This window comes from Symphodus melops (assembly GCF_947650265.1).
Source record: "Symphodus melops genome assembly, chromosome: 4".
NCBI classification, from domain to species: Eukaryota; Metazoa; Chordata; class Actinopteri; order Labriformes; family Labridae; genus Symphodus; species Symphodus melops.
The window spans coordinates 28318297-28341627 of record NC_136694.1 but is presented as its reverse complement, the minus strand read 5'-3'; the positions used below and the strand labels follow the sequence as shown (position 1 = coordinate 28341627).

General features: G+C 42.3%; 2 protein-coding genes across 2 annotated transcripts in view; one reads left to right on the top strand and one right to left on the bottom strand.

Moving 5' to 3' along the window:
* The window catches only part of unm_sa1614 (un-named sa1614), a 24879-nt gene extending 19999 nt beyond the window's left edge, over positions 1 to 4880 (top strand). Inside the window, exon 28 of the mRNA XM_079341953.1 lies at positions 1 to 4880. This exon is cut by the window's left edge and continues 196 nt beyond it. The gene's annotated coding sequence lies outside the window, so the exon portion shown is untranslated.
* st3gal8 (ST3 beta-galactoside alpha-2,3-sialyltransferase 8) lies at positions 1298 to 20472 on the bottom strand. The gene is made up of 9 exons (XM_079341984.1): positions 20369 to 20472; positions 9573 to 9959; positions 9102 to 9210; positions 8878 to 9016; positions 6909 to 7102; positions 6557 to 6736; positions 6008 to 6053; positions 5744 to 5863; positions 1298 to 5603 (listed from the first exon to the last, which is right to left on the bottom strand). Exons 2-9 carry the CDS (start codon positions 9721 to 9723, stop codon positions 5436 to 5438), a joined length of 1107 nt encoding a protein of 368 aa, XP_079198110.1. The 5' UTR covers positions 9724 to 9959; positions 20369 to 20472; the 3' UTR covers positions 1298 to 5435.
* Positions 20473 to 23331: the final 2859 nt, after the last annotated feature.

Here is a 23331-nt window from a genome sequence, read left to right as displayed (position 1 = left end):
AAAGCTGAATCCACTGATGTATTATGGACCAGTTTGTACTTTCAGGCCCAATTCAAACTCCCAGGACTGGACTGATCCGCACCTGACCGGCTCAAGGACTCTGTAAAGTCACACAATAATGTTGCCATGGAAACACCCTCACACAGACTGATCAGCTGTGACTCATTGCTGATGTTGACAATACACCTAATTATTTATTTATGTATTTAAATATTTTTTAACATGAGGACAGTATGGCAAGCATTTCAAAATAGCAACTGCACGACAAGTTACTAAACCCATTTCTGGCTCCGCCTCCTTTTGGGGGCGGGGCTGACAAGATCCAGCTGGTGATCAAAGCACAAGGAAGTTTGAGGTAGGTAGGTGAAAGGATAAATACAAGCTTTTGGTTTTTATTCAGGTAACATTGGTCCTTCTGAGCCTGAAATGGGACATTTAATCCTCCCGACAGCATGTTCTTAAACTGACGATGTCTTTTACGACATTAAATGTGACTTTCTCTGTTTCACACTAATTCCAGCGGTTATTCAGTGCTGATGTTGAGGAACAATTATTTATGTATTTATTATTTATTTTTTCATGAGCACAGTAAACTGCAGGTCAATTCAAAATAACTAAGAGCTACTTGGAGCCTTTACCGTCCCAGTTCAGGCTCCGCCTCCTTTTGGGGGAGGGGCTTACAAGATCCAACATGTAACCAGAGCACAAATGATTGTTGTACACGTGAAACTAAAGGATTAAATCCAGGTGTTTGCTGCTAATTCAGGTAACTTCATTCAGTCTGATCCTGAAATGAGACATCTGATGCTTCAAGCTGCCTTCAAGAGCACAGGACAAACAAAAGCCTCGATAACTCGTCACAGTTACAAATTACTGCCAATTTAAAGAAATTCAAATGTGAAAGTAGAACATTTTTCTTTTTAAAAGGATCTTTTGTAACATCAAAACTACAGTAGTTTTACCTCTGCTATAACATTTTCTTTTTGCCTTCACTACATACCAAGAGATTCGTTTGAGATGAGAAACTTTTATTAGTTCTCTTTACCCTTCACTTTTGTTTTTGTATTTATAAATTTAAAACTTTACAGAACCCTTTGACATTTTCTTTAAAATAGAAATGTTTCAAGTTTCCAAAGAAATGTGGGACTTTGTGAATAAAAATAAAAAGTAAATCTTTAAATCTCATTTGCTGACATTAAAAGGCAAAATGGGCATTTTTGGGCCGCCGTACATTTGTGCTTGAACGTGACGAGATTTTACCTCAACTGAGAACGAAAGAAAAAAAAAAAAGCTCAGATTGTATTTTTCATTTTTATTTCATTCAAAGTGACAGTGGTGGGTTCATGTCGTTTTGATCAACACAGTGAATATCACTGTCTATAAACATGAATAAATGACGTGATGATCAGCAGGTTCTGTGTTAAATGAGAGTGACTTTTTTCCTTTTCAACAATCACAGTTTAAACATGAAGAACTGAATTAAAGCTATGGAAACTGAACAAACATAAATCCTCCAGCTTGTTTGGTCTAAGTCTACAAACAGTCGTTCACTATGAAACACAAGCAGCAGATTGATTTAATCTACAGCCGTCTGCATCCATGATGAAATAATCTCTAAATGTTCAGAGTGCATGAAGTCTACAAAGAACAACTTTGGATTCAAATTCAAATAATTTCATTTTTTCAGCACTTAAGTCTGTAAATTCCGCACACCTTGAGTCCAGCTCAGGAGGGCTGCTGCTCTGTCATTAAGCGGCTCTGCGTTTCTCATAAAGCGGATAATTTCTCAGGAAGTTTTCCCAAAAAGAGCTTACAAAGAGTTAAAACCACAGCATGAACCAACAACTACAAAAAACAAGCAGCAGATGTTTCACATTAAACCTCAGTTTATGGTATCGGGTTTTAAGAGACTTCCACACATCCAGGTTTGAACACTTAACTCGGCCAGAGCAGCAGCCTCCACTTGATGATTCAGCATTTCTGATTATTTATAGAGGTCCTCAGTCTGCTTCAAACGGAGAGCTGAGGGATCGTCTAACATCGTCTGAAAGCTCCCTTTTAGACAGCTGACCTTTTTAATCTCTGCGGAAACACCGTCTAAGAAAGCTCTGTTAGTGCCATTTGTCTCCATTCAGGTCTTGAATGACAAACACTTGTTGGACGCACTCACTTCTTCTTCACACATTAATGGATATTTTCAAAAACTGGTGTTTTTCTGGTTGAATAAAAAGAAATGTGAATGTAAAAACGTACATTTACTTAAACCAGTATTCTTGTCCAAGTGTTGGTGAAATAAAATCTGAGTTATATGAAGCATTCCTCACACTGGAACTCCTGACATTTTCCAGACAATCAAGGGCTGGAATTTTCTTTTTTTCAGAATTGCCTTTTATACGTCTCACGCTGCGGAAAAATGGTCAGTGTCAGACATGCTCTCACTTCTTGAAGTACCTCGCTTCGTTGAGGTGTGGGGGTTGTGTCTGGGTGCTACGTGCAGGATGAGGAAGACTCTGCCCTGGTGACTGTTTCTGCATCAGGATCACTCCGACATGTAGCGGGACGTTTCAGTCAGACAAACACGAGAGTGAAAGTCATCGGCTGGACTGGTTATTTTTTAACCTGCATGGAACGTTTGGGACACAACATCATTACGCGAGTCAATGATCGACTTGAGGTGATGAAGACTTTATGTCCCCCTAAAATCTGTTCCAGTGAGTCAGAGCCTATCACTACACAGTAGCTGTGCCTGCACGCAATCCTTGCAGCTTGTGGTTGTGGAGCTCGATCTAATTGCCTACCCTTCAGGGGCGTATCCACACTTTTTTTGGACTGTGGTGGCCCAGCTCGGGGCAAGGGGTGGCCTGAAGTTTGTTTGCACACGTGCAAATAAAAAAAACAATTATCAAACCCGTTGATAAAAGATGTACATGCTGCCATCATCTTGTGTAAACTTCATTCTTCAAGGAATGGAAAAAATACATGTCCAACGTCACAATTTGAAGTATTTCAAACAAACTGAAAATTATGAGCTGCCTGATGTAACAAAGCCTGAATGATGGATATCCACGGAGGTCCCACCTCTGGCAGGACAAAAAAAAAACAATCACAGAAGAAGACTTTGGGGTGGCCAATAAGATTTAAGGGGGGCCATGCCACCTGTCTGGAAACGCCCCTGCTACCTTAACTAGAGGGCTTTCACACTCAGGAGTCAGGACACTGATGGGACAGATTCATGTTGCATTCAATCACGTAACTTTCCATGCTGGAGGTTATTTGACAGCAACAGAAGCTATGTCACTAAAGGACCACGTTGCTAAAACTCAGTTTGCATGTGAAGAACAGGAAAAACACGAGATAAAAACACGTTTTTAAAAATATCCTTACGTGTGATTTTCTGTAGACGCTGAGTACGCAAGTTTGTCGTATGAAGCAGACTGAGTGATATCACACCGGCAGGTTGGTCTAAATCTGACAAATCGAGCAACATCAACGTCAACGGTCAAAAAGCGCCTCGTCCCCTGGAAACATGGAGTCTGTAGCACAGAAACAAGAGACGGAAGAAAGGCTGCAGCTTGAAGCCAAACTGCCAATCAGACGACGACATGTAGAGCTTGATTTCACCAATGTGCACCCGTCAAAAAGAAGCTGCAAACAACAACAACATTAAGACGGTGGATTAAAAATAAGTCAGATTTTGGGCCGGATAAATTCTAAGTGATAAATCAGTCAGCTTCTGTATAAAAACATGCAGAATCTGTAGGAGCAGGATCCAAAGTTTGTATCTGGCTCTGATTGTATGCTAGAATTAGTCCCTGTGGAGAGCAACACATCATGATGTAATCCTGAAACTGTTGATGTAGCTTTAAAGTTTCATTACTCAACACAAAGTTCATTCTCAAGTTGGGAGACTGTAAGCATTGTGACACACGGAAAATGAAATGTTTGATCGCTTCCTGAAGCTAAACAGGAAGCACCCTAAATTCATTGGTCACTTTTTCTGTGTGCACTTGTAGCCAGTGGATTCTGAGATTGGCATCTCGTCGTTGTGTTGATGTAATAAACAACAAATGGAGGATGAACACAGGATTTGCAAAATAGCTAAAAGAGACCCAGCAGGACCTTTTAAGGACAGTGGAGTGGACTCAGATTCAGACTCAAACCAGCACAGCGTGAAAAACGTCTCGAGATAAGGCCACAAATATTCGGACGAATGTGATTGACAATCAGCAACAGTCTTTGAGCTTTCACAGTACGGGTGAGACAGCAGCTCGGCACGCCGCCTTCCTTTAGCTCCAGCAGATCACAGCTGACTTCTCTGCTGGTCGATCTCTCTTCTTTTGTATTGTTTTGTTTTTTTTGGTTGCCCTTCAGATTGTTTCTGTGACAGTACATTGCACTCATCCATGCATCACTCACAGTGGTGATGTTACCGATTGTTTGACTTTGTTCCATTTTGTGCAATACATCTTTACTTTTAGATAAGGCATACATTTTTCGTCTCCTTCATTTTGTCTTCGAACCAAATGATCTAAAATAGTCCATTTAAATATTTAAAAAAAACGTTCCTCAAACAATGTTTCTTTTTTTTTTGTTGCAATATTCAGAAAACCTGCAGACTGTTGTTCAAACACAATCTGAGGACTTCACACAGGCTCCTCCCACTCAGCATGCAGCTCCATATATGGTCGAAACAGGAAGCGTCAACGGCATAGGAAATCCTAAAAAAACATTTTTGTCCTTATTCAAGTTCAAGATGACCAACGTCCTCCGAATCAGGACGGATCGGGCTCAGGTTCACCTCGAACTCTTGGATGGATTATAAATGATATAATATTTGTAAAATCTGTTGGGGGGTAAAAAAAAAAAAAAAAAAGCAACAACATTGCATCTTTGTGACTTTTCTTCTTCTGGACAAAAGTGCTTCGATTATAAAAAGAGGTTTTCCCTGTAAAATGTCTATAAAATTACATTTTAGAAAAGATATTCAAAAAAAATAAAGTCTGTGGTTGTTTCCCGCTCAGAGCAAAAACATGTGGTCGATCCTCGCAGTCACAAGTGGCAGGAAAGTTTGTCTAAGTGAAGAGTGGCAAGTGGACTTTATAAGCTCCGCCCACTTCAAAGAGGGGCGCGTTAAACTCGTCCCGCTCATAAAGGCCTCTGATGCCGTTTCTCAACAGCTGACTTAAGGCAGTTTGAATGATCGACGTGCAAAGAAGTACACAGGTTTGACTCCTGTCTCATCGACACACCTCCCTCAGAAACGAGCCAAATCTGGCCGCCACATCCAGCGCAGAAACGCGGTTTCCGGTGCAGAGGACAATCATCAGACGTCACTGAACTTGCTATTAAGTCTCGTGAGTTAAGTGGCGAAGAATCTAGTCGTTGGTGAAAACAAAGCGTGGGCCGGTCCCATGTGCAGGTCAGTGCTCGTTGCGTCACAGATGCAGACTGATCTTGCCCTCCTTGGCGAGCCGGTGGATCACCTGTGTTTCAAAGTCAGCGCTGTGGACGCCCGTCTTCCTGAAGGCTCCGGCGTTGCGATTCTGCTCCCAGTAGTGATGCCAGTTACCCTGCTTGTCGGCGCCGTAACCGAACACAGAGACCTGAACACAAACAGGAAGTCACGCTGTCACACACTGGGTTTTTTTAAACAGCTATATTGAAGACGGACATGTGATCGCTCTGAATTAGCTGAAGTAAGCGAGTGTCAGACCCCGCCCCCTCCCCTCCCCTCCCGTCTTACCTGGTCACAGGTGTGCAGGGCAAAAATGAGGGCCAGCATGCCGGTCGACGGGTAGCGACCGTGACGTTCGGTCCAGTGATCACACACGTACTTAAAGAAGACCGGGTTGACCACAAGAACCTGCAGAACGCCCACAAACACAAACACACACAAACTTTGAATTTACACGCTCAGGGACAAACGTAAAAACCAGAACCACAAATCTGAAACCTGAATGTTTGAAGAAGAGGAACAGAAACAGGAAACAGGAAACAGGAAACATACCTTGTCTTTATCAGCATTCACTCTCTCTTTGACTCTCATGTAGGTCCTGAACACAAACACAGACAAATGTTCACTTTAAAATGTGCACAGTGTTTTATGTGTTTTTAACTACTCTTTTAAACTCTGGACTTTGAGATTTTAAAAATGTAAAATGCCTTACAAATTTATTATTATTATTATTATTATTATTACAGTGTTTACATTCATCTTCCTTCATTATATGCGTGTGGTTTGCTTCAGAGCAGCTTGTAAGAGTTGCCCTGTTTGATCGAGCTGCATTAAGTCCTTTAACTATGAAGGGGAGCGACAAGCCTTTAAAGACTTTCACACAAAACAAAGAGAAAGGAGGGTAAATAAGAGCGACATGGCAGAGCGTTAAAAAGGCAGATTGCATCACAGGTTGTTCATATTGCACTTTGCTGGTGTTGCAGGATAAATGGACCCAATGAAGTCCGATAACGATTTCTGCCTCCTGGTTTCATTAAAGCTTTTGGTGCCAAACTGAAGAATTGTACGTAGATTCAGAAAATGTGTTTGTGCATTTCTTACATCTTCACTTCTCCGGTGGACAGCGCGCTGGTCAGCCACTCCAGGTCTCGGATTTTGAACGGCAGCAGGACAAGGCCAACGCCACGGTTCACATCCACCGCGCTCTCTGGGTACAGGAAGTGATAAGTGGTTCGATTTCCAACGTCCTTCTCAAATCCCCGGGTCACCGCTTTGTTCATCCTGTGGGAGGAGAAAGGCGAGGCTGATGATGATGAGGACGGGGGGTTAGACCATAAACTGTATATACAGACGGACACATCTCCCGCTCCTCTCTTTCTTATGAAAGTGAAACCAAAATCCCCCCAGAGACGGGTCCTAATGACATGCAGGAACCCGGGCTGTTGACAGCTACCTAAATATGATGTCATGGGAGTTGATCAGGCTGCCGTGTCCGGACATCCGGAGGTTGCCAGAGTTGCCGACGACGGCGCATCTACGGCAGCGGGAGGGAAGAGGCCTGAAGTCGTCAGTGGGCGGGGAAATCACCTTGAACATCTTTGAAATGACTCCTTCCAGGGACTGCTCGTTTCCTGAGCGCTGGAGACCCTGAGCACCGGAGGAGAGCTTCACTCATTTATCTAACCAGTTAAGGTTTCCAGACCATGTGACTGTTAGTCCAGAGGTTTAGATGTTCCCAATAATAAAGTCTGTACATTGTTGCATTCATAGTAATGGATAAAATATGATGGATTCCCCAGCGTGACATTTGTTCTCATGAAACGCAAATACATTTAAATTCTTCTTTTGCTAAAAAAATAAATAAGCTAAAAAAAGAAAAAAAACCCGATAAAATACTTTCTTAGACTTCAGGTGGATCTCGGTGTCGAATTAGAAAAAAATCATAAAATGTGCTGTACCTTCTCGAAGAACTAAAAGCTTTTTTTTTTTTTTTTTTTTTAATTTGTTGGTTCAGATCAATTTTCGTTTGTTTTAATTTTTTTAATGTGTTTTTGTTTTTTAGTGTCAGTGTAAACACAGCATAAAGCACACTCTGTACACGGTGGATCAGACTGATGAGGTTAGCAGAATTTTGTACCCCTCTGCCCCACACACCCACACACACTCACACACACACACACACTTTAATCTACTAATGGTTTCTGCAGCAGAACTTAATCTATAAATAAAGAAAACCCCTCAGACGTTTGTCTATCCATCCAAACATCCGACAGTTTTTACAAAAAGAAACTCTTCACTGTCACTCTTAACTTTATGAAAAATACACTTTCACAAAAACGTACGGCTGCCTGTGAATTTACTTTCTTGGTCTTATAACAACAAATCTATACTTGGAGTTTGAGCTGGTCTCAGTGATGACACATAAATCTCTCATTCTGCAGCTTGAAGTCACTTTCTGCACAGACTCTCGCGCTACTGTGGCGCTACTGCACCACAAATCGCCTTTCAAAGTGCAGCGTTTGTTACACTAAAAACACATGAGATAAACATGAATCCCACACTCTGTCATCACAGTGCTCTGTCTGCCACCCTCAGTCAGACCCCCAACACCACTCAGGGTGAACTCGTGAAATGTTAAGGAGCTCACTTACATACTTTTTCTCACCTTGTTTCTGAATTGTTAAACTGAAGTATTAAACTTTGTAGTTTTAGTCATCAGTCCCCATTGGTGCTTAAATTAAAGTTGGATTAAGAAAGAACGGGATAAGGGCACGTGATGATTTAATCTGCTCTGCAGTGAGGTCACTTCTTAAATCTTAAACACGGACTCACTGCTTTAGAAATAAAATAAAAGATTTTAAAATAAAACCTAAACAATCAATTAAACTGAATACTGAAGTATAATGTTATTAAAGGTCTCCTCCTTTTCAACCAGTGTAAATAAATCCCAGATCTCCTCTTCAACATGTGTGTGAAGTGTGTTGTTGTAAATCCACTCTGATCCTGTATTTGATCATGTCTATAAACCCCTCTATTTCAGCCCTGCTCACAACAGGCTGTTTCTGTGTCTGTAGCTTTAAATATGTAAATGAGCTGTGTCTGACCACGCCCCCTCTCTAGAAGGGCTCGGGTGTACTCGCTGCTTTCTCGCTCCATGTCCTATTGTTTACGGTGAGAAGGCAGACTCAGAGGGCAGAACAAACACCTAGCTGTGGGAGTGTCACCCACCTGGGGGGAGGGGCTACTGCCCTTTGTGATGTCACAAAGGGAAAATCTTCAAACGGCCTGTTTGAGCACACATTTACTGAAAAGTGGAGCAGGCAGAGGATATACTTTTCTCATCATTGGGGGGTTTGTTTCATAAATCATGAGACCAGAAATGTTGGAACACCTATAATCTGAACCTGGATTTTCGTCCTTACCAGCCACCATTTTAATGAGTCAGGGTCAAAATTGTTGTTGGTGTCTTGGAGGACGGGCTGCTGCTTGGGGTCGTAGCGTTTGCTGAACCAGTCTGAGCCCTCCATGTCTGAAATGCAGTAATTAGAGCAACCGCACAACCTGCCGATCGAGGAAAACACACAGAGGAGTCAGACAGATACAGAACGAGGAATCAAGAAGGGCTCTTTATTTTCAAAGAAGTTACCTCTGATCCAGCTCCAGGTCCTCTAAAGAACTCTCCTTTGACTCAGGTTTAGGGGTGTTTGGAGGAGGGGGGGTACCCAGAGGTTCACGGGTCGGACCACCAGGAGGCGCTATTGGGTGAACGTAAACAGAAGAAGAGTCAGAGAACAATTCATCATGTACCGTAGATTTATGAAACCGACAGACCAGTGTCTGACCGAGTCAGCTCAGACATCAAAGCCATCGTAACAGGAAATAAAAAATCCAAATCAGACTGAACCACACAAAGATAACACCAACTATCTTTTTGATTTTGGGCTTGCAGCCATATTTACATACTGTTGTCGGATGGTATGATGTAGAGGACAGTTTGGAAACTTTCCTTTCAAACTCTATTGCTTCATTGGATGAACATTAGTTTGCACATAGAGGAAGGTTGGACGATCACTGGTTCGTAAACCTCAAGTGTTAAGTTATGTTCACACTTTCTCACCCATCTCCTCATCGGTGGGCGTGGCCCGGCTGAAAGGCAGGGCCAATGACAGTGACAGGAAGTTTTTTTTCTGCATGCTCTGACTGGCGAACATGAGGAAGAGGATGGCAGCGATCACCAAGGCAACACACAGCTTCCTCCTCAGCATCATGGCTGGACGGCTGATATAGGTGGGTGGTATCCGGAGGGAGGACGTGTGGAGGTGAGCTGTCAATCAACCTATCAGCCCTCTATGTCAGCATAGTCGGATGGTGTCATCTCTTGGACGATTTCCTCTCTTCTGTCATGTCTCTACTCAGCTTCTTGTCCATAAAGCCGGAGACTGCAACGCCCCGTCTGGTGAACCACGCTGCTTTGTGATTGGTGGAGACAGGAAGTTCAGTTCATCTGCGTCAGACAGAAACAAACATTAGCTTCACTGAAGAATAAAAAAACTTCTATTATGTGTGAGCAAAATGGATTTGGCGCAAAATTGCAATGCTAAACATGCACACAGTTTTTTAACTGACGCATTCAGGAAAGGTTGAAGTGCCAAGAACTGCAGTACCGAGAGTGGCCACTTGAGGCTGGCTCCAAACACAAGACAACCCCCCATTAAACGCCATGCTAGCAGCAGAAGTAAGCACGTTTACCACCTGGTTAACAAGTGTTTCTTTCTCTCTCGTGCTCATTTACCCGCTCTTTACAAACTTTACAGAGGATGCTCATCCTAACCGTTCTTCCCGTTCAGCCGTCACTGGGCGAGGGGCGGGGCACACTATGGCGTCTGGACTGTTCGCCAGTCAATCACAGGGCAGACAAGCAGTCACACCCACGGGCAATTAAGAGTCAGCCATGATCCTAACGAGCATGTCTCTGGACCGTGGGGGGAAGGCGGAGTATCAGGAGGGAACCCACCCGTGCACGGGGGACCGCTGGCCGGCTGCACAGTTATTTCTTCCAACACATGTCCAAGACGTCTGCGCTTCACATTCTTCGATGGAAACATGGAAAGTCAACAACAGTCACCAAGTTTTTTCAAGTCTCATCAGTGATTAAATCTGATTGGCCAACATCACTATAAAGAAACTTAATTTTGCAGAAAAATTGAAGATTAATGGGTTTGTTTGTTTTTTGCAAGATACAGAATTAGCATTTGGGACAGAATTTTTGTTTTCATTAAATGTTCTCCATCTAAACATCACTCACCACCATAATCACCACCACCCTCGTGTCAAAATCCAGAAACATGTCAATGACTTATGGCTTAAAAAAGGTTGTTGGCCAACCCGTGTGGGATGTACCATTTTAGCTGCAGATTTTTGGCAGTTGAACCTTTTCATAAAAACCTGTCAAACCAGTACTGAAGTTCTGGCAGCTTTATTCCCTCTGAGGCTGCAACAGATCATCCATTTAAGATGTACGTTTTTTCGGCCAAGCCTAAAAAAATTGTTTATTTATTTTTTGTTTTGTTTTATTTATTTTTCAAGGAAGCTGCTTTTCATGGAGTCTGGTAGTTTATGGAATTGTATTTCAGTAAACGGAGCAAACTCTCCCTCTAAACTTTAGATTCAGATTACATAATTTACATAAGCAAAACTACATTTCTGTTGGGCAGTCGACCCATCAGAGAATAAACCTTCATAGAGGCAAATAAGGTGGTGAACAAACACATCTGGAATGACCTACACAAACGCAACAATAAACTCACACGAGTTTTCATATTACAGTGGGAGTGGAAATAAAGAAGGAAGAACACACTGTTGGAAGAAGAAAAATGAAATCATCTTTAATTATAATAAACTGTAACAAACAGAGCGGACACCAAACATAATCACAGCTCATGTTCTGCCTCGGTTAAACAGACGGACGTCCGCTGAGATTAGCAGACACGTCTCACATCCCTGTTTTAAAAACAACACCAACACCAACACCCTTCCTTTTAACCTGAAAACAAGCGCAGAGAAAGAGAAACATAGAAGGGGAGGTTCCGATTGAGCTGATGAATGGAGTCGCCCTCTTCCTCCCCCTCCTCTTCCTCCTCCCACACAACACTACACCACACCTCCCCTTCTCTTCTCCTGATGCAGGAATGTCTCCCAGCAGACTCCCTCGCTCTCTGAATACCAATCAGTTCTGGATACAGTTCAGCTTCTCCGCTTTCAGCTCCCTCCCTCTCTCTCTCTCTCCCTTTCTCTCTCTCTCCCCCCCCCCCCCCTCTCTCTCTCTCCCTCCCTCCCTCCCTCTCTCTCTTTCCCACCGTTTGTGAATCAGCTAACTTGATTGTGTGTTTGTTTTCTCACTCCTCAGCAGTGCACCTCATCATTATCACCAAACATTTGTTGGATTTGGTTCAACACACACACACACACACACACACACACACACACACACACACACAAGTGCTTAGAGTATTATTTTCACTTCTAGCTGATTCTCTAAAACCTGTTCTTTAAAAACACTTTAAAATGTTTGTTGGTGTAAATAAAAAAAAGTAGCCGTATAATAGCAGGTCTTATCAAAAGCAACATTACACAACCTCTCTGTCCAACATGTGTGTGTGTGTGTGTGTGTGTGAGTCCAACATGATCAACAATGTGAAAGTCTTTTGTTACGACGACAAAGACAGCAGCGAGATATTCCAACATGTCGACCGGAGAACTCGAACGTTTACAACGGAAACAATTTCAGGAACAGAGGCGGCGTAAAAGCTCTGAATCCAGACTGGAACATTATTTCTGGAGAGGAATGTTTTGAGCCGATTATTAAACGAACGACTCCGGGACATTAGCGACGCAGCGTGGTTTTGAAATCAGTCAATGGTTGGCCCTCTTATGCAGTTGGATTACGTTTGCAGGTTTAAAAGACCTTTAGGGATTACTCCGCTGGAAACAGAGCGACTCAGCAGATGTTATTTCCTCAAGAATAATAAAAAAAAAAGGGCCCTGACTTTTAAAGATACATGTTTAGTTCTGAGTGGAGAGCTGGCGTTTGGACTGAGAGGTCCGACTTTAAGGGGTTTTTGTAAAACTGCATCATATCTGACGTTTGAGTTTCTCCCAGTGGACTTTTTTTTGGGGGCATGTTTCAACATATTTGCACTTGTTTGCAACCTGAAAGTGAAGGACAGGAATCTCGTCTCTGTCTTATGATAACTATTAACAACAACACCACTGTATGGTTAGAGGCCTTCACACTTTAAATATCTATCTGGCAGACAGAACCAACATTTACCGACACAGATAGTTGACTGTAGGAGTGCAAAGGTGGAGACTAAATGTTCCACAGTCACACATATTGGGAAACAGGACAAGAGGAGGCGAGTCGGTACACATACTGATTAACGTGTGTGCTGGTTTTTAAAATGATTTGCATCCTCTCCAAACAGGAAAGAGAGGCGCTGGGAAAAACACGAGCGTGTCACCTCGGAGGTGGACTGTCGACAAGCCCCGTTTCTACCAAAAGAAGTAAAAGGTTCAACGATCTAAAAGCTTCCTGTGGTCGATGTTTGTCAGTGTTTCAGCAGCTGCCTGAAGTTCATGCAAAAAGTTTTATTTTAGTGTTTCCTTCCTCGTGCAAATTCGCCGTGGTGCAGACACTCTAAACAAACTTATCAGCTGGAGTTTTGGATCTGGGTCTGAAAGTCCACACGAGAAATGTTGACATGTGGATCATGTGAAGCCATGTGAAAGAACGAAGAACGACATGTTAGTCAGGCTGCAAACCTTCACAAAGACAAAGTCATTTAACTCCAAAAAGAAAAGTGTGACAGGAGCGTAGAAGACTGAGGCTCAGTGGTTCTGACGTTTTGGGCCGATACCGATAAATCGCCCGACACCGTTCTATGATCCGTGTTCGTTCTGTACCGACTCCTCAAATGCAGATCAAACATTTTTGATCTGATGCTACAGCCTAGATCCAGCCACCACATACACTTTTTTAAACATATATATACACTTATAATTAAATGGAGAGATGTCCGAGTGCCTTGCTCAAGAGCACCTCAGCAGTGCGAGAGAAGTGGTCCGCATCGGGACATGAACCGGCGGCTTGATCCGACTTGTTTCCTTCGGGAAATCACAAGGTTGACTGGTAGATTTCAGATTATATATTACAGACATGATTTAAATTTCTAAGAGGTTCATGTTTGTTTGTTTGTTTGTTAAAATCAGAGTTAATTAATAACCTGATAAAAGATGTTTAAATTGTATGTTAACGTTATCTCTCTTGGTTTTTTGGACCTTGACTTTTTAAGGCAGGACTCAGATTAAGATAACAACATCTTTTATTTGTTATGATCAAAGGTCTCCTCCAAGACAACATCAGACTATCACCGTTTTTTTTGGCAGGGAGCAATGGGTGTGTACGAACAGAAGAGAAGGTTATAAGACCTCCGTGGATAAGAACAGCGGGATCGAGGGGACGCACACTGGAAAAGGTATCTGCTGCATGATGATGAATTCATGGGTCACGTGACGTCACAGCATCTTTCACACAATCCACTGGGATCAACTGTCCGGCTGTCATCGACGGATTGAACTCTGACCGGACAATTTATTATTCAGAAATCATGTTTTATTGTCTCTCCGTATCATGTGAGATCAAGTGAGACAATAAAAGATTGATTTGTGGCTGATGCAGGCGGCGGCGGCGGCGGCGGTAACGGTGGAGTGGATGATTAAATTAAAGTCACAAAAACCCCGCTCAGAGATGTGATTTATTCCACAACATGGTGGATGAGTGAAACAGACAGTGAAGGGTTAATGACCATCAGCTCAGCCACAGTGTTTGTTATCCGTGTGTTTATTTTAGGGTTTGTTTGTTTTTTTGGGAGGGGGGGGGGGGCGATAGGGTTTAAAGGTCTCATAGTTTCCTCTGTCGAGCGAAACTCTGCAGCTTCCCCTCCCTCTCTCTCTCTCTCTCTCTCCTTCTGTGACCTTTGACCTCTGTGTTGACACAAAAATGGAAACCAGCTGCTCTACTGACGGAGCGCTGCCAAGGGTCTGGAAAATACCGACACCACAGAAGAAGAGTGTCACGTCTCACACACACACACTGTGCCACGGCGTCAACAAAGGTTTGACTCTTTGGACTGTTTGCTCAGATCGACTGACGGACGGCTCTCTCCGATATTATTTTATTATCAAACTTCAATAATAATAATAAAAAAAGAGTATTTATTTCATTTGTTGCTTCATGTCGAGAAAGATGGTCAGGCACTTGAACCTTTCTCGGCTCGCTCCGTCTCACTTTGAAGACTTGAACTGTCAGAGGTGCCCACAGGTCGTCTCCATGACGACGCTCAGACGAGATGGAACAGCTCCTTCATCAGAACTGGAAAAAAGCTTCTGAGCATCAGTTCATAAACACAGCGTTGTGCAGCTTTTTTTTTTACACTTCAGGGTTCTGATCCTGTACTTTAATAAATGTTCTCTGACAGGAAATTATCCCTTCTGTATATTTAAATTCTTATATCCATAAATTCATTTTCAAAATGTTTTAATATAACGACATAAAAAGGTTCAAACACTCGCTGCCCGAGCGTCCTGCTCGGCGTCTTCTCTTCGACTGTCCCAAAATCAAAACACTCTCTGAAACCTGCATCTGTGAGAAGCAAGAGAAAGCTCTCACTGCAGCCTGCTGCACATGTCAATCCATCAGCCCGTGTGTGTGTGTGTGTGTGTGTGTGTGTATACGTGTGTGTGTGTGTGTGTGTCTTTCTTTTTCTTTGAGGCATTGAAAGATCAAATAGAAACTTTATTTTGAAAGCATTCGTTTTTATCATCTCGGCCCTCACGTCTAAAAACGTGTACGTGTGCAACGTGTCAAAACAAAGACGCGATCTGTTCCTGTTCTGTGTGTGTGTGTGTGTGTGTGTGTGTGTGTGTGTGTGTGTGTGTGTGTGTGTGTGTGTGTGCGTCTTAACTGTCACTTCTTCTTTATGGCCGTGTGGTAAAATAAAAAACAACCACGCCTCATCCTTCAATAACAGTGACACTCGAAGGATGAGACCCGGGACGCTGATGTGCAGCGACAGGACGGCCATAAAAGGGGCGGAGCTAAAGAGGAAGCTAAGACTAAATGAACCTGCAGTGACACACACACAGAGAAGTTAAAACCACTAACTCGAGTGTTTGCGTCATCGCGGGCGGATGTGGTTCAGAGTCGACATCTCGCAACCGGAAGGTCAGCGGGTTCGATCCCCAGCTCCTGCAGCCACATGTATGACGTGTGCCGATTTGCAGCCGCTGCTTCGCGAGTGTGGAGGTGTAACGATTATCTCGACTACTTTCAGGGCGGAGTCACGTGACTAAGTCAGCTCCTGAGAGTCCTGTTGTGAATTGAGGCTCTACAAATAAAGACTGACTGATGACTCGTCCATTCATGGCAGCAACCTCGGGTGTTTGGACACGTTTTGTCTCGATGGAAGACGACACCGGACATCCTGTTTCTTTGAGTGTGGTGAACGAGAGGGAGCACAAGAACAACATTAAGAAATGTAGTGGAGACCAAACGAGGATATTTATGTTTTAAAAGCAGCTTCTTTACTGTCTCAGAGGAGCGAGCCGATGGGCGAGGAATAGAAACGGCCTCTTGGGTTGGTTTTGGTTTCAGAGGTTGCGGGTCAACCAAACTTGTTTGATATTAGACTTTTTGAACTATTAAAAGGAGCGTCCAAGTTAAAGCACACCGACACTGCTGCCTGAAGACAAACGTTTAAGTCCTGCTCGATGTTCGTGGAAATACTCAAAAAGCCCAACGCAAAACCGCGACGTCTCAGTGTGTTAAATATTTATTCAGTTTATTCATTTAGACGTCAGGACGTTCGGCTCGACGACAAGTTTCCATCCAAACAGCCGAAACACACACACACACACACACACACACACACACACTTCAGTAACAGCTGCAATGAAAATAACGTTGCTCAGACACACAGTCACTTCCTGTTACAATACTGACTCACTCACACGTGTGTGCACACACACACACACACACACGCGCGCACGCACACACACACATAGACAGGCAGCCATTTAAACTCAATATTATGTGTGTTCTTCTTCCTCTCTGCCCTTTAAACACTGACTGAGGACAAAAGGTTTCATGTTGGTCAAACTGTAAAGACGAGAGATGAGTTAGACCCTGAGCTGTGTACACACACACACACACACACACACACACACACTCTAAAGATCTCCTTCTGTTTGCACATGTTTAAAATCAGACCTCTATAATTACATCCGCTCGTCATAGAGGAGGGAGACAGACCACGCAACCTGTCCATCTTTAATTAAGTTAGGCCTCTCAGGATCTGGTTTCAGTTATATCACACACACACACACACACACACACACACACACACACACACACACACACACACACACACACACACACACACACACACACACACACACACACACACACACACACACACACACACACACACACACACACACACACACACACACACACACACACACACACACACACACACATCCTCCGTTTACTTCCAATAAGTGAAGTAAAGGGAGGAACAAAAACCCAATTAACATTTCCACATAAACACAACTCGACATAAAACACAACGCTCAGTTAAAGACTGGAGGAGAGACTCGGGTTTATAACCATATCATTTAAGTTGTACGTTCCTGTTTCTCCGCTCACTCTCACAGTTCTTTTTTGGGCCCCTTTGTCTTATCAAACAGGAAAGCTGCAGAGAGACAGGAACTGCTGTGAGGAGAGAGAGGAGGGGGGGGGGGGGGGGGGGGGGGGTTGAACCCACGGACCCTGAGACGAGGACTAAAGTCTCTGTACACGGAGTGATTTGTCTTTGAGGGCATCTTCACTCTGTTCTTTTTAAAGAGGGGGGGGGGGGGGGGGGGTAGCACGATGCTCGGGGTGGGACTCTCCAGAGGCCAGATGACAGGATATTAATGCTATATCTGACCTGTGGCTTCTTTCCTGCACGTTTCTCTCTCCCCCGCTGTCCTGCCTCTAAAATAAAGACCGGGCGTTTCGTCTGAGTCCATGCGTGAAGGCAAAGTGCATCTTAGAGAAAAGTCTAATCTGAAGGTGCAGCAGACGGACAATCAGAAAACTACTGCTTACACCAGCTCACTACGGCTAATTACAGGACTCCACCATAAGAGATAATAATACAGCGACGAGCTATAAAGTCAGCACGCACACACAGCAAAAAAACACAGAACTCCATGAGCTCAAGACCTTTAATCCAATTTCAGGATCTGGATGTGACGAAGCCTTTTTTTTCCCCCCACAATGAATTCTTATTCGTTTTAATGCCAAGGCCTAATGACACTAGCCGTAGTTTTCCACCAGCAGAGGGCGCTATGTGGATCACAACAGGCATCATCGCTCTGCAGAGCGTGGAGCAGCGATGACCGCACACGCCCAGTAACTTTGATGGTGAGTTTGATTTCTACATCTGAGGAGTTAAAAGTGTTCACCTAAATCTCGAACATCGATCTAAGAAAAATATCGGATGATAAAATCGGTCTTAGATTTGGAAAAAAAAAAATCACATGTCAATATCATTTTTGGAACCAAAAATCCCGGATCGGTCCGGCCCTATGAAAGAGCGCGATTCCATTTTTCCGGAGGTGGATATTAGTTCTGAAATAATTTGTCCACTTTCTTCACTAAACTTCGGACTCGTGTCGTCTTTTTACATGACCTACGAGCCGAGTTATGACAACAGGGATTTTTTGTTTGTCCAAATAATGTTAAAGAACATTTTAAACGACAAGAATCTTTAAAGCATTGTTCCACTTCACCGCCGCTGCTACGACGCCAGAAACACTGACGGCGATTCCACTGTATCGTTCAAGGGGCCAAATGTTCAGAAAGCTGAGGAGCCGGGGGGCCACACAGGCAGCATCAACAACACAGGACCAAAGATGTTCTATTGAACGGGAGCGCTGTGCTGTTCTTAAAACATTACAACGATGACAGTCATTGAAACTTTTCCCCGTTTTGATCTGTAGGACAGTCCGATGTCAGTCCGGTTAAACCGGTCCGTTGTGAAGATTGAAGATGAATGTTTAAGGAGTGCCACACAGCCGGCTGGTCACAGGTTATTGTGTCACTTAAAATAATAAAGAAATGGTCTGTAAATATTTGCGACACCTGCTCCGCTTCATCGAACTCCAACCTCCTCCGGATCATTTCTCGTATCTTATCCTCAACGCTCCCGTCGTTACAAAGCAGGACGTGACCAATAATAATAATGTCCCTGTTAGCTTAAAGTTGTGTTAATATTATGGGCTAGAATCATAAAGTAGAGTGTAAATACAGCAAACCAAACATCAGAGACACATCGTGGCATGAACACGATACGAAACACAAACACTGTGAGAACAATGAAAACACAAAACCAGCAGAGCTTGACCTCCGACAGTGACGTCAAAATGTTCAAACGTGCACCTCCTGGAAATATCAGGAGATTTCTACAAGTGTGAACTCTCTATAAAAAATATAGACATTGAAGTACATTTCATTCAGGCGATATTCACGGGCGACAAAATGACTATGAAGTCATTGAGGTGTCACGTTTCGTAGCATTTTGCCTCCGATTCAACTAAAGTTTGTTCTGACAAAGAAGAATAATTAAAACACAACTTCTTCAACTTTCACTCAGGAGCTTAAAATCTGCCTTTATAATAAGAAAGAAATTCAACATTTATTGTGATAATTAAATCGACTGGCCTGAGAAGCTTCATCCGAGAGAAACAAACAGTTTTAACCAGAACGCCCAATAAACTATATTTAAAGAAACACTTTGTTGATCTGGTAGTCAAATTTAAAAAAAAAAAAATTTGGAGAAGTGAAACAATTTTATGTTGCACTTTCTGAACTGGTTACACAAACTGTCCTCAAAGGAAATAATAATAATATTAATAATAATAAAGGATCTCTGAACACTGTCAGGAGATTGAAAGCAACCAGGAGAGTATTAAACAATAATTCTCCTGTGAGGACAGTTTGTTTATAAAGTTAGAAACGTGTCACACACGATCTGAACATTTCTCTAATAAAGATTTAACGGGACAATCTGGAAGAAAAAAAAGACGCTTTAAAGACACATTAAAACAAATGAAAACACATAAACATGTCAACTCTACTGAGAAGTTCAACAGAGGCTCCATGTAACTGTGATGAGGACTGAAGGACGCTGTAATGGAGTTAAGCCTACAATTAGACAGGCTACTGGCAAACCAGTACAGGAGGCTTTCTTTATGAACTGGTCTCACTTTAAATCTATAGTGGGACAAAGACTGGGACATTAAATATAGTGGGAGAGAGACTGGGACATTAAAGTCCCCACAGAGTCAGGAGGGAAACAGCTGATATCCTTTGGGTGTTTTCACCACAGGAATCTGATAAAGTAGAGACATGTCTTGAGACCTCCTCTCGTCCTCCCTGTCCCCCCCTCTTTCTGCTTATCGGTCTTAAAAAAACTCAAAGATTTTCTTGTTTTCTTTTTTGTTTTGTTTTTTTCACACTGACACAAAAACAACGAGAAGAAACGAGAAAAAGAAATGAACATGTGATTTACTCGCAACAAAAATCAAACATCATGCAGTCCTGGTTGAAACTTTCCGAAGTCTCCTGCGAAAAAGTTTCTACTCACATGTTGAAACACACACACACACACACACACACACGCAAACACACACGCACACACACACACGCACACACACACACATAGACGCGCTGAGCTGTACCCGGTCCTAACACAGACGGTGAAACAGCACAAAGCTCCGTCTTTAAGGACAAAGTGAAAGAGGACTTACATGAAGGAGAAGCGACCGGATGAGGGCTTTCTTCTCTTTGTGAAGCTGCAGGAGCAGCAGAGTTGAGGGCATGATGATGCAGGGCACTGAGGCCCCGCCCACCAGATGGGGAGGGGAGGGGGGAGGAGGAGGAGGAGTTTTTTTTTATATCGGTTTTGGGCGTGTCGACTTTATATTTTTGTGGTTTGTGTGTCTGGAGAAGATGAATCTCACTGGTGTTGTGTGTGTGTGTGTGGTTTTGAAGAACTTCCAAAACCGTTTATAATGGCGCCTAATGGCTGTAATTCATAATGAAACACGCGCGCGCGCACACATACACAAAACAATCGATCAACTCTGGATCAAAAAAAGAAAAAGAAGAGGAAACAGTTTAGATTTGGACAGTGGCTTCAAAAGTAAAAAAAAAAAAAAAAAAAGATACAGGTATGCTCAGTTTCAAATTAAACCCTATCATCAATTAAAATAAAATGAATGTGTAAAAAAAAACCTGACTGTAGACATTAAAAGGAGGAAGCCTGAGTGACGTCACTAACCTGTTCCTGGAAGGTTATTAGATTTATAGGTTTTTTTTTCTAAATGGCAAAAAAACACTTAACAAGGAATAAAAAGAAAACAACAAAAACTTATGACTTAATCACTTCAATTTGTGTCATATTTTGGGCCATCTTTGGAATTATTTCAAGTTCCTGTAATCAAGAAAACACAATAGGTGATGTCAATGTGTCTTTCTTTGTTGTTGTTTTTTTCTGAACATTTTTCAGTCTGAAGGGAAAACACAAGAATTTGCAATTCATGGCTACATAGAGGATATTTCTTTAACCAGAGAGTTAGCATAATTTAGTTCATAACATAGCATTAGTTTGTCCCAGTGTTACATGCTAAGTGCTAAAGTGGCCTAAAAGTAGACTAGGGATGGGTTTTTGTGTGTGGCAACATATTATGATCTTTTTGGTGTTTCTAACAAGTTACTTAAGTGTATGTTTCCTAAAATGCAGAACCAGTAGCATTTCAGCTGTTCCTGTTTGTCTTCACTCCCTGTCTTTATTTATTGAAAGATGAGAAGTGAATCAGTTAGGCCTAGACGCAATTATTGACTAAACTCAAAAAAAAAGTGTGTTGTAATGTTGATCATCTCAAACTAAATGTTTGTGGGGTTTTTTTCCTCTAAGCCGAGGCGCTTTCTGGGATGGGCTCCAAGCGCAAACATTTCAGAGTGGATCTGAATATGAGACCGCAGAGGTTAATGTGATTGCTTCATATATTTAGTGTGATTAAATGAACGACTGAGAGAAAACAAAGACACAATGAGAAGAGCTTTTTCTTTTTGTAAAACACAGTGGAAAAACTCCAAACCTTCAAAGTAAAATTGCTTGTATTTTAAATGAGGCCTTCAGTGTGTGGGAGTGACCCGCGGTGTGAAAGGACGCCACACAAGCCATCTTACATGAATTGAATGTTCGAGGTCGCGACCTTCCTATCTAAACCTGTTAATAACCGTTTAGACATTAAAAGCACACATTTTAAATATAGCAAAAATCAAATCTGCGTTTTTAGATCGCGCTCATTTTGTGTAAATGTACAAGTGCAATGTGAAGCTACAAGCTAGCTAAAGAGCGCTACTATTAGCATGGCAACACAACGATGCAGCACGAGATGAGGACGAGGATGTGGAGGAGAAAGGAGGCGTGGCCAAACAGCAGTTTGTTTTGGTTTCAGGCTGGAGCTCAAGGGCGACATCTACTGGACCAAAAAGTCACACATTCTTCCTTCAAAACAACCTGAGAAATTGCATCCCCAATTTGGCGATACTGGGTGATATCTTAATGGTAATATGAGGGAAATTTTAAAAAAATTAAGATTTAAGGAGAAGTAAAAGGCTTTTTACTGAGTCGTTTTAGAGCATCCATTTCTTACACGTGTGGTTATAAAGGGATGACGCAGAACAAGATGGGCTTATCTTTAGTTTGACAGAGACGTATTCATGACACACTGTAGAAATATTCTCTTTATTATGATCAACAGAGTTACAGTAAAATATCCATAACATCATTACGTGCATCCGGTTAGTAGCAGAGAAGCTCGTTAGTCAGATTACTTAAAGGATTACACAGTTCTGATAAAGGGCCAGTCCGATAAAAAACAAAAAAGAGAAAGATGTATCGTATTGTGGCAGCATCACGTTACTTTAAGACAATGAACCTTAGTTATTTTTTTGTCTCATTGACGTGTCATTGGTGCGTTTAAGACCGCTCCAACAGCCCAGAAGAAAAATGTGATTGTTTAGAAGTTTCACTCTGACAAGAAAAAAAAATGAAACCAGGACATAAACAAAAACGATACAGATATAAAACACTGAATATAAATTTTTGGAAAATTAACATTTCAGAAGTTGACCAAAAAAAAAAAAAACATTTATTCATGAAAAGCAGAAGTGGAGTGAATACAGCTTAATGTGGTAAAGTTTAAAAAAACACATGAATGCATGCATGCTGCTACTGAGAACAGGGGGCGGGTTCGCTGAGTCATTTTAAACACATAAAACGAGCACAGAGCGCCCTCTGCAGGTCGTCTGATACACTACAGCATAGACATTTAAAGGTACAGGTTTGTATATTTCTTGTCCTGATATGACCTGCTAACTCACAAGAATAAGCTAAATCAACAAGAATTCAATTGCTTGTCGGCGGACAGACGTGACAGAAGTGATTCTTCCACCCAAACATGTTTGTGAATTTATTAAAATGAGCACTTAAAGGCAGCGTTTGATGAATGTTGTTTTCTGAGGTAAATCTGTCATCATTATGTGACAAACATCAGGTAGCTTATCAGGCAGGGTCAACTGTTATACGTAACGTATTCTTGCACTAAAAAACATGAAGGCTACAACGGTAATACTTTATATTCAAGATAAAATACTAGATATTTACTAAACTGTTACAAAAGTTACTGACATGTACTGAAAT